Below are 15,811 nucleotides of genomic sequence, written 5' to 3'. Positions count from 1 at the left end.
CTCAGTAAAGTGCCACGAGTAGCAAATTCTCACACACTTACCTCGCAGTGAGACAGTTCTGGGCACATCCATTATCATTTTCACACTATCAAGGTAAGGGGAAGAAAAGGGAACCCTGGAATTTAAATATGTGCACAAAGCCTTGTCCTTTAGCTTCCCTTCCCTCCATTTAGCTCTGTGCAGGGAAACCCTGGGAACCTGCCCTTGACTCTGGGCACTGTTCTCTGTTTGTCCCTAGCTTGCAGTGTGGAAGAGATGGGATCTGTGCACAGGGTCCTTTCAAGCCCTGTCATGTAGGAAAGCTTTTGTGTTTTCAAATGCAGGAGATAAGGGGTTACTTTTGGCAGCAGAGGACTCATGTCCAGCATTGCATACAGCACTCCAGCTGATCTGAGAGTGGACAATGACTTTGAAATGGGCAAAGTATACCTATAAAATTTCATTACTTGGGCCAAAGCCCAACTACAGAGTCACCTGGCTTCAGCTGGTAAAGACAATATGTTAGCAACAAAAGCAAGACTGAGGAGAATCTCTGTCCTTTGCTGGATGCAGGGAGAAACAATGATTAAGGGTAAGAAAGAAGCTGAGGCACTTCACACCTTCTTTGCCCAGTCTTTCATAGTAAATCAAGTTTTATGCAGGATACCCAGCTGCCAGAGCTGGAAGCTGGGGAGCGGAATGAAGCCTCCATAATACAAGAGGAGATGGTGTATGACCTGCTGTACCACTTAGGTATACACAAGTCTAACCTGGCTAAGCAGGAAGGTGCCCATTGCCTGGAGACTGGCAAACACGATGCTCATCTACAAGGAGGGCCCAGGGAGCTACGGACCTGCCAGCCTGACCTCAGTGCCAGGTAAGCTAATGGAGAACAGAGCTAATGCCAGTTGGTGGCCAATGACAAGTGGTGTTCCCCAGGGCTCAGTATAGAGGCCAGTCCCCTAATCCTGTATCCGTTATCTGGATGAGGGAATTCACTGCATACTCTGTGTTTCTGCAGGTGATGCTAAGCTGGGGGAGGGAGTGTTGATGTGCTTGAGGGGAGGAAGGCTCTGCAGAGAGATCTGGACAGACTGGATTAATGGGTCAAGGCCAAACTGTATGAGAGGCTCTGTACTTGGGTCACAACTAGATAGGTGGGTATTTGGCTCTTCTCCCTGGTAACAAGTGATAGGAAGAGAGGAAAAAGCCTCAAGTTGTACCAAGAGAGGTGTATATCAACTATTAGAAGAAACTTCTTCACTGAAAAGGTTCTCAAACACTGGAATGGGCTCCCCAGGGAGTTGGTTGAACCCCCATTCCTGGAGGTGCTTAAGAGGTGCACAGATGTGGAACTGAGTGACATGGTTTAGCAGCAGACTTGGTAAAGTTAGACAATGGTTGGTCTTTTCCAACCAATTCTATGACCCTAGATTCAAATTAATGTTGTAGATCTCCAAGTAGGTTTGGAGTGTCCTATTCCTTTAGTTAATCAACAATTAATTTATGGTTACAAAATGACCATACATATCTCTTGTTGTAATCTTTAACGTGCAAAAGTGTTACAGATGACTTAAATATCACTTTGAGACACTTGGGTGCTTTTTAGTCAGTTGAGAAAACCTTTTCTTTCTGCCACGCTCATCAATAAGCAAAGTGTCTGGACTGGGGCTCAGACTCCCAATTTCTTTTTGCTTAAGCTTTATTAGGAGAAACACAAAACCAAAACACACACACACACTGCTGTAAGGTAAGATAATCAAAAACAGCACTTTCCTCTCCATGTTTTGCACTGAGGTCTGTAACGTTTCAGGTAACTGCACAGAAGCCCTCAGTTAATTTCATAAAACATGTACATACAACACTGCACTCAGCTCTTTATGCTGTAGCCTTCCCCTTATACCCATCTGAGGCATCCCTCCTTGTTCCATGTCCAAAATCTTTACTATGTCTCTCATAGTCTCAAGGGGACCTCTACCAATTTCCTGCCTTTGTTAAAAAACACACACCTGTATAGAATCATAGAATCAACCAGGTTGGAAGAGACCTCCAAGATCATCCAGTCCAACCTATCCCCCAGCCCTATCCAGTCATCTAGACCATGGCACTGAGTGCCTCATCCAGGCTTTGCTTGAACACCTCCAGGGACAGTGACTCCACCACCTCCCTGGGCAGCCCATTTCAATGCCAATCTCTCTAGCAAGAACTTCCTCCTAACATCCAGCCTAGACTTCCCCCTGACTATCCATGTCTTTTGATATGGACTTTTATCTCCTGACTCTGATGCATTTCAGGAGACCAGCACATATAGAAGAAATAAAATTCCCTTCTAAAAGCAATATTTTATGGACAGACCTGTGATATATATTTTTCTCTGCTGAGACTCATAAATTGCAGTTAAAATCCTGGTGAAGGTACACACTTAGTTGAGTGCTATTTGATTGTTTTTTGCACTTCCACAGCTGAACAGAAGACTATCCAGCAATAGTTATTCTTTTCTTCTTTTAGAAGTTGGTTTTTTTTTTCTTGTGTATAACCCTGCAAATTTTAAGCCTTCATTTTCTTTTTGTTTTAAACATAAGCATTTGAGTCTTTTGTGAAAGATCCAATCTCTGCATTTATGTATTAATGGCCTTTTTGAGTGGACAAACAGGTCAAGAACAAGACCAAAGTCAGTGGATTGCTAAGGAGAAAGTCAGTGGATTGCTAAGGAGAAAGTCAGTGGATTGCTAAGGAGAAAGTCAGTGGATTGCTAAGGAGAAAGTCAGTGGATTGCTAAGGAGAAAGTCAGTGGATTGCTAAGGAGAAAGTCAGTGGATTGCTAAGGAGAAAGTCAGTGGATTGCTAAGGAGAAAGTCAGTGGATTGCTAAGGAGAAAGTCAGTGGATTGCTAAGGAGAAAGTCAGTGGATTGCTAAGGAGAAAGTCAGTGGATTGCTAAGGAGAAAGTCAGTGGATTGCTAAGGAGAAAGTCAGTGGATTGCTAAGGAGAAAGTCAGTGGATTGCTAAGGAGAAAGTCAGTGGATTGCTAAGGAGAAAGTCAGTGGATTGCTAAGGAGAAAGTCAGTGGATTGCTAAGGAGAAAGTCAGTGGATTGCTAAGGAGAAAGTCAGTGGATTGCTAAGGAGAAAGTCAGTGGATTGCTAAGGAGAAAGTCAGTGGATTGCTAAGGAGAAAGTCAGTGGATTGCTAAGGAGAAAGTCAGTGGATTGCTAAGGAGAAAGTCAGTGGATTGCTAAGGAGAAAGTCAGTGGATTGCTAAGGAGAAAGTCAGTGGATTGCTAAGGAGAAAGTCAGTGGATTGCTAAGGAGAAACTTCAGAGATTGTTTCTCTGCTCTGTTATTGTAGGATAAATATTTCTTTAATAAGCAAGCTTAATATACACAGTGAGCAAAAATAATTCCCAGTGCCTAATGCCCAGAGAAAATCCAAGTTAGTGCTTTTTTTTTTCTTAGTTTGTAATAATTTGCTACAGGACAGCAACCTAACTAGAAGATGTTTAGTTCAAAAAATCAATTACTTAAAAGCAGGTTTTGAGAATGAAGATCTACAAGTTAGGACTGGTTGGTTTGGTTTTTGGGGACTGTTTTTGTGAAGAAAATAGATTGGATATCACATAGAGTAAGTGTGTTTAACAGTAAGAGTTTTGTCTGGACATAAAAAATGATAGGTATTGGCCATTGGAATGGGCTGCCCAGGGAGGTGGTGGAGGCATCATCCCTGGAGGTCTTCAGGTAAAGACTGGATGAGGCACTTAGTGCCATGGTCTGGGTGCTAGGTTGGACTGGATGATCTTGGAGGTCTCTTCCAACCTGGTTGATTCTATGATTCTATATTGATTTCAGAGAGAATTCTCTCTGGTCTAGAGTGGTATCCTCTCATATAACCCTATATTATAATTAGCTATTTTAGCTTAGAAATACTAGCAATTTGGAGCAGTCAGAAAGCCTGTCCCCTTCAGTCCTTATCACATGTAAAGAGACTGACCTTAGTTACAGAAAATAGGTGTTTTTCTGTGTGCTTTCTGATTTCTGTGGGTATTTACTTTTACAAAAACCATCTCCTAAAGTCCCTGGGGGAAATAAGATCAAATTCAACCTCGTGTGAACACAATAATTGATGGGAAGTGATACAGGCTGGCAGGGCTGCTTTATCTTGCACAAATTGTGACCAGGGCTTTTCCTTTACCTTTTAAATTTACCAATATTAGAAAAGAATAATCACTTAGTGCCCTGGTCTAGTTGGCTGGCTAGGGCTGGGGAATAGGTTGGACTGGATGATCCTAGAGATCTCTTCCAACCTGGTTGATTCTATGATTATTCCACTGGTCTATTCTACAGAAAAGAATATATGATAGAAAAAAAACAAACCAGTGCTTGCTTCCACAATATTCTAGCAGTACTGAGAGTAAAGATTATATGTTTTACATTGATCTGCAGCTTTAGTTCAGAAGAACAGTAAATCACCAGGACATCTGTTAGCTGGTTTTGAAACCACACTAAGTGGTATAATGACTAATGGCCCTGTTACCACTCTTACAAACCAGAAGAAAACAATGTTCTTGAGAGCATTGTGTAATGGTAGAACAGACACTTTTGTCTGGACCTCAGAGAGTGTCAGATTGCACTGTTGTAAAATGATATTAACTCGCAGCCATGCAAACATACCAGAGTTTAAAGCACAATCAGTACAGGATGCTGGGAAATGAGAGGAGTCTATTTCACAAACAAGGGCACTTGAGTTTGATTTAAAGTCTCTGTTACAGAACTAGAGTTCGGCAGAATTTGGCCCAAGGATGGCAATCTGGGAGTGATGGTAGGTGGAGCTTTCACCCATCCTTGCCCTGATGGCTCAGCAGTCAAAAGGAACTCTACCTTAATCATAGAATCAACCAGGTTGGAGGAGACCTCCAAGTTCATCCAGCCCAACCTAGCACCCAGCCCTATCCAGTCAACCAGACCGTGGCACTGAGTGCCTCATCCAGGCTTTGCTTGAACACCTCCAGGGACGCTGACTCCACCACCTCCCTGGGCAGCCAGGCTGCAGCAATGGTAATGATCATAGCAAAGGCTGTAGTGACCAATGTAGTCTGCAGATAAGAGGACAAGTTCAGAATGTAAGAAACACTACTGCCATCTTTCTCACAAAACAATAGAGAGTTGTTTTGTCTCCCACTAGAATGCTATTTTGCTATTAACAGCTATCAGCTCTATTTCTTGGTGTTTTTCAGCTGAACTGCCCCAAGTAACATATCAGAGACACCTAGAGACCTCCAGTTCAATCCTTCACACAAGTTGTCAGCGGTGCAAAATGGCAGTAGCATCTGAAAGCACTAATCACACTGTCTACAGGTAAAATTAAGACTTTTTTGCTCTAGAATGGTCTCATAATTTAAAAAGAAAGCTATGCTGAACTTCCCATCCCAGGTGTCTATATCTGGCTGAATTAATTGCTTCCCATTTTTCAAGTTCAGCGAAAACAGCTTATCCCTCCTCTGAGAATCATAGAATCAGCCAGATTGGAAGAGACCTCCAAAGTCATCCAGTCCAACCCAAACCCCCAGCTCTATGCAGTCAACCAGACCATGGCACTAAGTGCCTCATCCAGGCTTTGCTTGAACACCTCGAGGGATGGTGACTCAACCACCTCCCTGGGCAGCCCATTCCAATGGCAAATATAGGTCCCACATACTCTGTGCTCTTCCTCATATTCATAGGCATAATGGATCTGCTGGGGGCAGTCTAACAGTGACTTGAAAGCAAAAAGGAAATGCAGAAGCACAGGACAAGGTGGTAGCAAGACAGAAGGAACAACTGCAGAACAGTAAAGAGAAAACATAAGTGGAGTAGGGGCAAGTTAAATACAGGATGAGAGAATAAGATAATAATTTTTAAGGTCATCCAAGGTGTGACTAGCACTATGAAGGAAAAATAAACAACTTTCAGAAGATTAATAGACAAAGGAAAGGACAACAGGCTCATGGAAGGAGCACACACTACTTTCATCAACTGAAATTCAGTTCTGATATCTGTATTTCTTGAGGCTGTTGAAGCATTTGTCCTCAGCATGTATTGCATTTGCCCAAATCCATCAAGAAACACAATCTACTCCTAGAATATCCTTAGTTTGCTTCACTGGCAGGGAAATACTCAAAAATGATTTGTCAGACCTATGTCTTTGAGTCGTGCTGAGCTTCTGTGAAATGCAGCTCGAAGCAAGGTCAGAAATTCATTTAGAAGTTATGATAATTATATAGAATGCATTTTGAGGCAGTGAAGTGTATCAGAATGCAAGTCATTTGACATCTTTTTGCTGGCTCTGTCTTATCAGTGTGCTGATAAAGATCAAGAGGAACCAAGTGTAGAATTTACCAAAGGAGTCTTTTGCACAAGAAAACTTCTGCCTCCCAAGCCATCGACCAGCCTGTGAAATCCACATGTTGGAGGCCAAACTTCATCCTCTTCTCATGCTTGCCTAACCCTGTGGTTGAAATGCCAAAGCTGTTCTCAGCACAGATGCATGAGCCAGGTTCTGCCAGTTCCATTTTCTAGGGCTCATCTGTACTCCAGATAATGGCTTGCCTTATGCTCCCTGTTTGGGTTTGTGGGTTTTTTTTTACTTCATAGAACAATTAGAAAACCTCAGTCAGAAGAATGTTGAAAGCATTAAGTCAAACACTCAGCAGCTAAACAGCTTGAAGTTTAACAAGACACTTTAAGCAGAGGTTACTCATGCCAGTTTACAATGTCTCTCTTTTGTCAAGGCAGGTACAGCTGGGTACTGCTTATTTATTTTTCACAGGGCTGGTGCCTTTTCCAGGACACTCAATGAACAATGCTGCCAGAATTGCTCAAGTTCCCGTGGGCAGACCACCAGTGACAGAGTGCTCTACGTCACTTGTTAAGGTAAGTACCAAAGTGCAGGATGCCTGGAGAGGTGATAGAGGCTTGCTCATGTCCAGTATCATCTTAGACTAATATGGATATTGCTCACATGTCCCATCTCATCTAAAAGGATGTATTCCTAACCTAATGTCACAATGCTGATATTTAGGCTGAAGATGAGGCAGCAGTGTGCCCAGGTAGCCAAGAGAGCCAATGGCATCCTGGCCTGTGTCAGGAACAGTGTGGCCAGCAGGACAAGGGAGGTTATTCTGCCCCTGTACTCAGCACTGCTCAGGCCACACCTTGAGTGCTGTGTCCAGTTCTGGGCCCCTCAATTCAAGAGAGATGTTGAGGTGCTGGAATGTGTCCAGAGCAGGGCAACAAGGCTGGTGAGGGGCCTGGAACACAAACCCTATGAGGAGAGGTTGAGGGAGCTGGGGGTGTGCAGCCTGGAGAAGAGGAGGCTCAGGGGAGACCTCATTGCTGTCTACAACTACCTGAAGGGAGGCTGTAGCCAGGTGGGGGTTGGCCTCTTCTCCCAGACAACCAGCACCAGAACAAGGGGACAGTCTCAGGTTGTGCTGGGGGAAGTCTAGGCTGGATGTTTGGAGGAAGTTGTTGCCAGAGAGAGTGATTGGCATTGGAATGGGTTGCCCAGGGAGGTGGTGGAGTCACCATCCCTGGAGGTGTTCAAGAAAAGGCTGGATGAGGTGTTTAGTGTCAAGGTGTAGTTGACTGGCTAGTGCTGGTTGCTAGGTTGGAGTGGATGATCTTGGAGGTCTCTTCCAACCTGGTTGATTCTATTTGTTTGAACCAGAGCAGAGAATAAAAGTTCTTTCACAGAAGCCACCACTAGATAGAAACAACCCTCAGCAGCAAAGAATTCCAAAATGCATGGCAATGTTTTCCCATTTCAGTGATGCTCCATATCTTGAGGCCTCTGTACTTACTGAGCTGCTTTAATGCTGGTCATGGTTCTATCAGATAAAGCATATAAACTTCCCTCTGGAGTATTTCTGTAAGTTCAGTGTGCGCTTTTGTGGCTGCTACCTCTACATAGATCACAATTGTACCATTGTCTTCTGCCTTACAAGATGAGTTAGTTACAGGACTTCACTAAATATCACCTCTAAGTCATCAGTCTGTCATGAAAATGATGGTGTTCCTGGTGCATATTATATTTCAAGTGAACTCATTTGGGCTTATCTTCAGTGACATTTACAATTCAACATTTGCACAGCTGTTCTGTGAAAAGATGAGGTATTTCAAAATATGTATTGAGAAATTGCTTTGTTCTGCTCTAAGCCTTCCTCCCCCTCCTTAAACAGGTAAAAGGCTTTCTACAAATCAAAATATCAGGAAAATATTTGAAGGTGCTCCCTTAAGTGTTTGCCTCAAAGAAAGCAACACCTATAATTCAAGTTAAAGGTCACTATATTGCTCTCCATATGCAAATTCCTATCATATTACATGCTTTATTTCCTGCAGCTAATGAGATGAATCTCAAGTTAGACACCTTATAAATGAGACCGTTTAATCAGTCTTACTTCACGTTGCAGCTCCTAGGTAAGTTCAACACCTTTTAACAAGGCTCACGTAAATCATGTTGGATCCTATTGAACTCTGTTGCAAGCCTTTCCATTGTAGATCCTTTTCTTTGTCTCCATGTTTTTATTCAAGTTTTCACCTATTTTTACAGAGGATGCCACCTGAGATGAAGATAGTTTAAAGATGGATGCACTACTGGAAGAATAAGCATTAAGACTTGTTCTGCTGTTAAACCAATTGATAAAGACATGTCTCTCAGTTTAGCTTTCTTTTATTAAGCAGATGTGTCTATTGCTGCCTTAAAAATTAAGACACTATTTTTTTCCCCACGAGCAATGGCATCTGCTGTAAAATGAACTCTTAAAGGAAGTGGGTTTGGGTTTTTTTGCTCTGTAGACTCTTGTAGATTAGCAGATTGAGTCTTGCTGGAAAAATGTCATCGTTTGAAATAACCTCACTAACTTTACACCTACAGTGAAATTCATATGGCTAAGGGCAAAAATTAAGGTGTATGATTTCAAACTCAGACAGCAAAATTTGGAAGCATGAATTGATTTTTTTTTTTCCTTTTATGCAGGACTTTACACTGGGCAGTAAAGCAGTCTGTTGGCTTGAAATAATGCTGTCCCCACTCTTCCACAAAATCTTGGGAGCAGCTTTTTTCCTGCTCCCATGCTGTGCTCAAGGTAAACCTGCAGCAATTCCTCAACGACCCAGTTTCTCTGGATTCCTTCAAGAGACATATGACAAATTTCTACCAGGTACATGCAGTTACCATCTCCACTTTTATCTACATGTACTGTTGTGTTCTATTTTTATGCTTTGTCAGCTGAGTGCTAGCTTGCTGCCCAGGGCAGTGGTGGAGGCACCGTCCCTGGAGGTGTTCAAGCAAAGCCTGGATGAGGCACTTAGTGCCATGGTCTAGTTGACTGGCTAGGGCTGGGTGCTAGGTTGGACTGGATGATCTTGGAGGTCTCTTCCAATCTGGTTGATTCTATGATGTGGATTTTACTCAATAGAAATGTCATGGTAGGCCTGATAGGCCAAAAATGGTCTCATCCATGCCCAGGTATGTTCCCCTGCTCCCCCTCCTTCTGTGCTGGAGAAAAGCAACCACAGGAAAGAGAACAAAAGAACCTGGAGCCATTGAGTGTAAGGACTCTGGCTTGTCCAGATATGTTCCCCTGCTCCCTCTCCTTCTGTGCTGGGGAGAAGTAGCCACAGGAAAGAGAACAAAAGAACCTGGAGCCATTGAGTGTAAGGACTCTGGCTTGTCCAGATATGTTCCCTTGCTCCCTCTCCTGTGCTGGGGGAAAAAGCTGCAGGAAAGGAAAACAAAAACCCTGTTTTCACCTAATGTAGTCAAGCCTGGCAATGTGCCAAGACTGCACACTGCATTGCATCCTGCCTGCCCCTCTGCAGTGCTTCTGCTGAATCAGAAATCAAGAGGAACCAGGTCAGAGGCTATGCTATAGACTCCCAGCTTCCTGAGAAAAGAGAATGGGAAAGGGAAATGCCAACAGCAACCCCTCCATGTGCTTTGGATACTGTCTGATAATATTTTGTGAGCAAATACAGCCTCTTCTACTTCATTGATTGCCTTCTGCCATAAGCAGAAAGGAGCTTCTTGTGTCCTGTAGTGGTTAGCAGTATAATTAACTGCACACCGCATAATCAAAAGCAAGAACATTCTCTTCCAGTATAATGCTTGCAGTTGCCACTTCATATAGTTCCAAACTCTGCATTTTGAACCTCATGAATAAGTTTTCTGGCGAGTTTTAGTGTTAATAAGCAGTTGTCATAGTTATTAACAATCTTCACCTGGCTATCAAAATTAAAACAGATTCATTTTGTGTAATCCATCACAGGAATATATGCAGATCTTTAGCTCTTGCAAAAAAGCAGCTGCTCAAATCTCTCCAATCTAATGATCCAATGGTTCAATTCACAGAGAAAGTTACTGTCCATAATATGGGGTTCAAGACACTTGAAGTGTTAGGCTGGAGCTGCACACCATTAAATAAACCTGCTGTAGAAGTGATAGTGCTTTGCCTGGACAGGCTTAGAGTGAAGACTAACTCAGTTTGCTAATTCAAGCTTTCCATAACCATCACTGTTCTGGAGGTAGTTCCCAGGAATGTATTCCCTATCCCTGCTAGAAACAATGTGTGAAAACAGCCCTTATTTAGAGCAGGAGCAAACTAAACCAGGTCAAATAAACATTTTAAGTTTGTATTAATTTTACATTATTACCTTTGCTTTGTCTTGGAAGCCAAGAGTCAAATTGTTGGTTTTGTTCATAGGTTTCCTGCCAGCAGCTGATAATGCAAGAGATGACACTATCCATCAATTAGAACATCGGATTTCCAGGCTGGAAGGAGGTAATTTATCTGCTTTTACTTTCTGCTCTAGCTGGATTAGTGGGCATAAACAAGGTGAGCAGCAGAATGTCTCCTTAGGGAAACAACCATTTTCTGCAGTTTCACTGCATGCCATTTAAATTTTATTTGCAGGTAGATAGAAGAGTGACAAACTCTCAAATACTGTGTGGGGCAACAAGGGGATTGGTTTTCTTTAACTCGTGAGAGTGTGTAGGTAAAGGCTCTGAAGTATGAGTGCAAGTCAGAAATTCATCCCATTAAAGTCCCTGCTCCATGGGTACTTCATAGAATCATAGATGCAACCAGATTGGAAGAGACCTCCAAGATCAGCCAGGCCAACCTAGCACCCAGCCCGAGCCACTCAACTAGACCATGGCACTAAGTGCCTCAGCCAGGCTTTTCTTGAACACCTCCAGGGATGGTGACTCCACCACCTCCCTGGGCAGCCCATTCCAATGCCAATCACTCTCTCTGCCAACAACTTCCTCCTAACATCCAGCCTAGACCTCCCCTGGCACAACTTGAGACTGTGTCCCCTTGTTCTGTTGCTGGTTGCCTGGGAGAAGAGACCAACCCCCACCTGGCTACCATGTCCCTTCAGGTAGTTGTAGACAGCACTGAAGTCCCCCCTGAGCCTCCCTTTCTCCAGGCTAAACAACCCCAGCTCCCTAACAAATTAACTGAGCACTAAAAACATATCAAAACAATCTCAAGCAGATAATAACTAAGATTCTGTTTGCTCTGAGACTTGTATACACCTTTGCATACTACAAACCATCTCAGAGATTTTATACGGAGTCTCAAAGAAAATATACTTTTTCCAAATGTAGAATGCTTCATTTCCTTCCCCAAACTCTTTTGTGCTGCTTCTATTTCCATTTGATGTGTTTTAGCCTTTTCCCTCCTCATCTTTTCCATTTCTTCTAACTTTAGAGGGTTTTTTCTTTCATCTTTGATTGCAAGTTGTGATGGTTTGGGTGTTCCCTGCCCCACACACACACTTTGGAAATCACCCAGACTAGACTCAGCCAGCTCTGGAAATATGAATGCAGCTTATATTTACAGCTGGCACAATATACAAGCAGATATTTACAGTATATACAGAAATATACTAAGTAAAAGGTAAGACAGAAACACAACAGCCCTCCCAGAAACCTGAGTCCCCAGGAGGGCTCTCAACTGCCCCTTCACCTTCATCCTACCCCTCTCAACCTTACCCCTGTCCCAAGGAGGAATGGAGGTTCAGCCAGGGGTTTAGGAAGCAAAGTGATTAGTCCAAAATGGAGGGTGAGGTTAGAGAGATGCAGCTCAGCCAGCAGCCCCAGTGAGAGTGGTTATCTATGTTTTCATTTCTTGTTCCCATACATCTCAGCAAGCCTATGAGCAAAGTAGACATCAGCATTACAGCCTGTAATCTAGTCCTTCTCACCAAAACATTCTAGCCTGCTTCAAATTAGCACCCAAGTTTTGCTCTTTGTCATCCTTTCCTGGATTTAATCTGAAGTTATGAAGGGAAATAGTAGGAATTAAACTTGTCTGTAAAAATGACCACAAAACCACCACGTACAAGATTAATAGGTTTGACCTCATCTTGCAGTCCTCCACTTGGAAAAGATGATAACAACCTCTGGAGGAAAAATATTTGCTACCAATGGGAAAAAAGCTGATTTCCATACCACAGTGAAACAGTGCCAAGAGGCTGGAGGGTCTATTGCCACACCAAGGAACCCGAGTGAGAACGAGGCCATTCTGCACTTTGTCAAAAGTTATAATACCTATGCCTACCTGGGAATAAAGGAATCTCTGCTTCCAAGTAAATTCCAGTTCCTGGATGGTACAAAACTCAACTATACTAACTGGCATTCAAAGGAACCTTCTGGCAAAGGGGAAGAGGAATGTGTGGAGATGTACACCGATGGCACTTGGAATGACAAAAGGTGCAACCAGAACCGCCTCATTGTCTGTGAGTTTTAGTACTTCCCTGTGCTGTGCTCCAGCAACCTGCCTGGTGTGTGCTCACTTATCCCTTGTTTCTTCAGTTATAGCTAGTGAATTCAGGCAGTGCAACATGACAAATAAAAATCACCTGGCCAGCCTTGTTTCTCTTTTAGACTCTAGCCATAAAGAGGAGATTGCTTGTATCAAAAACAGTGGCCTGTCCTTTTATTCATAGAATCAACCAGGTTGGAAGAGACCTCCAAGATCATCCAGTCCAACCTAGCACCCAGCCCTAGCTAATCAACCAGACCATGGCACTAAGTGCCTCATCCAGGCTGTTCTTGAGCACCTCCAGGGACGGTGACTCCATCACCTCCCTGGGCAGCCCATTCCAATGCCAATCACTCTCTCTGACAACAACTTCCTCCAAACATCCAGCCTAGACTTCCCCTGGCACAACTTGGGACTGTGTCCCCTTGTTCTGTTGCTGGTTGTCTGGGAGAAGAGACCAACCCCCACCTGGCTACAACCTCCCTTCAGGTAGTTTTAGACAGCAATGAGGTCCCCCCTGAGCCTCCTCTTCTCCAGGTTAAAACACCCCCAGCTCCCTCAGCCTCTCCTCAGAGGGTTTGTGTTCCAGGCCCCTCATCAGCCTTGTTGCCCTTCTCTGGACATGTTCCAGCACCTCAACATCTCTCTTGAATTGAGGAGCCCAGAACTGGACACAGTATTCATCCCCCACAGTATCTTGATACACCTGCCTGTGTCCTGCTGACTTCTTGCAAGAGTTTAAGGTAGGTTTCTTAGGCACATACCTGAAGTAACTTGCAGCCACAAGATTGTCCAGCCTCTAAGTTGGATGTGTTTTGATCTCATTCTGTAGTTTTCCCTCACCAAACCTACCTATATAGACCCTCCTGCTACCACTGCTGTTGCCCAGCCTACATTTCTCTCCATCAACCCACAACAGACCCTCTGAAAGAGTAAGCAGTGCTTCTAGGACAACACAGAGCTACACACACAAGGGCCTCCAGCCACACTTCCATGGAAAAGCTTTGAAATAAGCAGGTCTTTAACCTTCATATACACCTGAAAAGTGGTAGCCAGAAGCTACCTGTCCTGAGCTCCTCAGCAACTTCTAACAGTTGCCTTGACTCAAAGCAATGAGCAGCACAAGCAGCCCACAATCCCACACCAGGTGGCATGCGTATGGAGGAAAACACAGGAGCTGACAGGAGTTAGGGCCCATGTAGCTTAGGGATCAGTTAAGCCATTCTTTTTTAAAGCTCAAATAGTGGCAGCAGAGAAGTGATTGACAAACCCCCATTGAAAGTCACAGAGTGCTCTGTTTGGTGGATTTCTGAAGCAGCCTATATGCTGCATCCATTGTAGAAGCTGTGCAGAGCCTGCACCCTCCAGCTCAACCCAAAGGATTAAGGCAAAACTTTCTGAACATCTGTGTTCATGAGGTCCAGCCACCTACTGCACCTGAGCCTTCCCAGTGTTAGATTTATGATTTGGTTTGGGTATTAACTGGCTGAGGCAGGAATTAGAAAAATAGACTTATTTTTGTTGTCCTGACCCCCCCCCCAACTATGCACAGCACTAGTTAAGCTTTATTGACAGGCTCTAAGTTGGTCAGGAAAATCTTGGAAGGATGCTTGTGGGCAAATTTAGAGATTTAGGCAAGTCAGGAAATGGAAGAGGCTAAGCTGCAGGACAGCTTTATCCCACTTAGAAATCAGGCTGAGCAGAGAACCTAGGGGGAACTGCTCCTACTCACCGAGGTGAGGCAGGGAATTAGCAATGAGCCCTTGGTGAATTTCTCTGCTCAGCAGCTGCCTGAAGCTGCAAGTTACATCCAGTGGTGGATCCAAACCACAAACGTCCAAGGCAAGTGGAAAGACACAAAGTCAAAAGTGTCTCAAGACACATCTTCCATGAGACAAAGATTCATGGAAGCGGCACCGTCTCGGCAACTCGGGGGGAAAAGCCAAGCTGCTGGCTTCTTCCCCAGCTCGGGCACAAGCAGAAGTCAGGCTGGCACCGTGCAGTCAGAGAGAATCCAGGTCCTGCTGGCAACTCCAGCTCAAATGGAGCTAAGGATTTGACTAGTTTGCTGGCCTGTGGGTCCTCAGGCATGAGCTGTGCAAGAGCAGTGCTGGACAGTACGGTGGAAAACCAGGGGAGCGCCCAAAAGAGGGGACAGTGTACAACAGGAGCTGTGCAAAGGTAGGAGCCAAATGTGGTGTCTGGGGGAGACTGAGAGGCACCAGGGCTTTCATCTGCTCTTCCTGCTTCTTCCATCCCAGGAAGGAGAGGGTGGGGGCAAGGTGGGTATGTAGGGAAGTGTTTAGGACATGCAGAGATGTCTTGGGAATATACAATTTGGACCTTCCATCGCAGCGAGGGTAGGGAAGGAGGAATTTGGGGTACCCCACACCACAGTTGTGCAGTATAACAGCTATATCCCAGGATGGCTCATTTCTGTTTTCCCCTTGCTCTGGGGCAGTTGACTTCAGCTTAAGCGGTGAAGGCTCTGCACAGGCTGGGTGACATGGTACAAAGACGAGTGGAGCACCTGGGCATGCCTCTTTACACGTAAAGCCAGATTCCTTCCTATCACTCACACTCATGTGCATTTTCAGTCCCAGCTTGGCTGTGAAGAGCTGAGCAGGGAAGCATTCAGGTCTAGAGCCAGACCAGATCCTCTCACCCTCTGTGTGACAAGGAGACAGAAGAGACAAAATAGGAAGGAAACTGAGAAGGGAAGGCAAGTTCATAGCTGGTCTGCATGCAGGGGCCATTGAAGGGGCTGCTTGAAGCCTCATGGCCATACAAATTGGTGTAACTCCAGAGCAGCAACTGGGCATGCGCAGCATTTCTGCACTGCCTTGAATTCAATTACTCAAATATTTTGAGTGCATGTTCTCACCATCTGCTCTCTGACAAGGCATGGATCTTCCTGGCCTTCCTTTCAGGTTTCTGCTTGATGTCATGGCCTGCAAATCATTCTTGCTGTTATTCTCTGAACTAAGCAGTTGATCTTACAGTTTTACTTAGGATGATTAATGCAACAG

General features: G+C 44.3%; 1 protein-coding gene across 1 annotated transcript; it reads left to right on the top strand.

Moving 5' to 3' along the window:
* Window positions 1–9,025: 9,025 nt before the first annotated feature.
* LOC135176572 (pulmonary surfactant-associated protein A-like) lies at window positions 9,026–12,880 on the top strand. The gene is made up of 3 exons (XM_064145685.1): window positions 9,026–9,173; window positions 10,716–10,793; window positions 12,391–12,880. Exons 1-3 carry the CDS (start codon window positions 9,032–9,034, stop codon window positions 12,765–12,767), a joined length of 597 nt encoding a protein of 198 aa, XP_064001755.1. The 5' UTR covers window positions 9,026–9,031; the 3' UTR covers window positions 12,768–12,880.
* Window positions 12,881–15,811: the final 2,931 nt, after the last annotated feature.

Source organism: Pogoniulus pusillus, chromosome 6 (assembly GCF_015220805.1).
Source record: "Pogoniulus pusillus isolate bPogPus1 chromosome 6, bPogPus1.pri, whole genome shotgun sequence".
NCBI classification, from domain to species: Eukaryota; Metazoa; Chordata; class Aves; order Piciformes; family Lybiidae; genus Pogoniulus; species Pogoniulus pusillus.
Note: the sequence above shows the minus strand (reverse complement) of the source record. Positions and strands in the feature narration are given on the sequence as shown.

Coding starts and splice junctions, on each gene's coding strand:
- LOC135176572 (XM_064145685.1), top strand. CDS start 9,032: ATGCTGTCCCCACTCTTCCACAAAATCTTGGGAGCAGCTTTTTTCCTG. Junction 9,174..10,715: donor ATATGACAAATTTCTACCAG/GTACATGCAGTT, acceptor TTTTGTTCATAG/GTTTCCTGCCAGCAGCTGAT. Junction 10,794..12,390: donor GATTTCCAGGCTGGAAGGAG/GTAATTTATCTG, acceptor CTCATCTTGCAG/TCCTCCACTTGGAAAAGATG.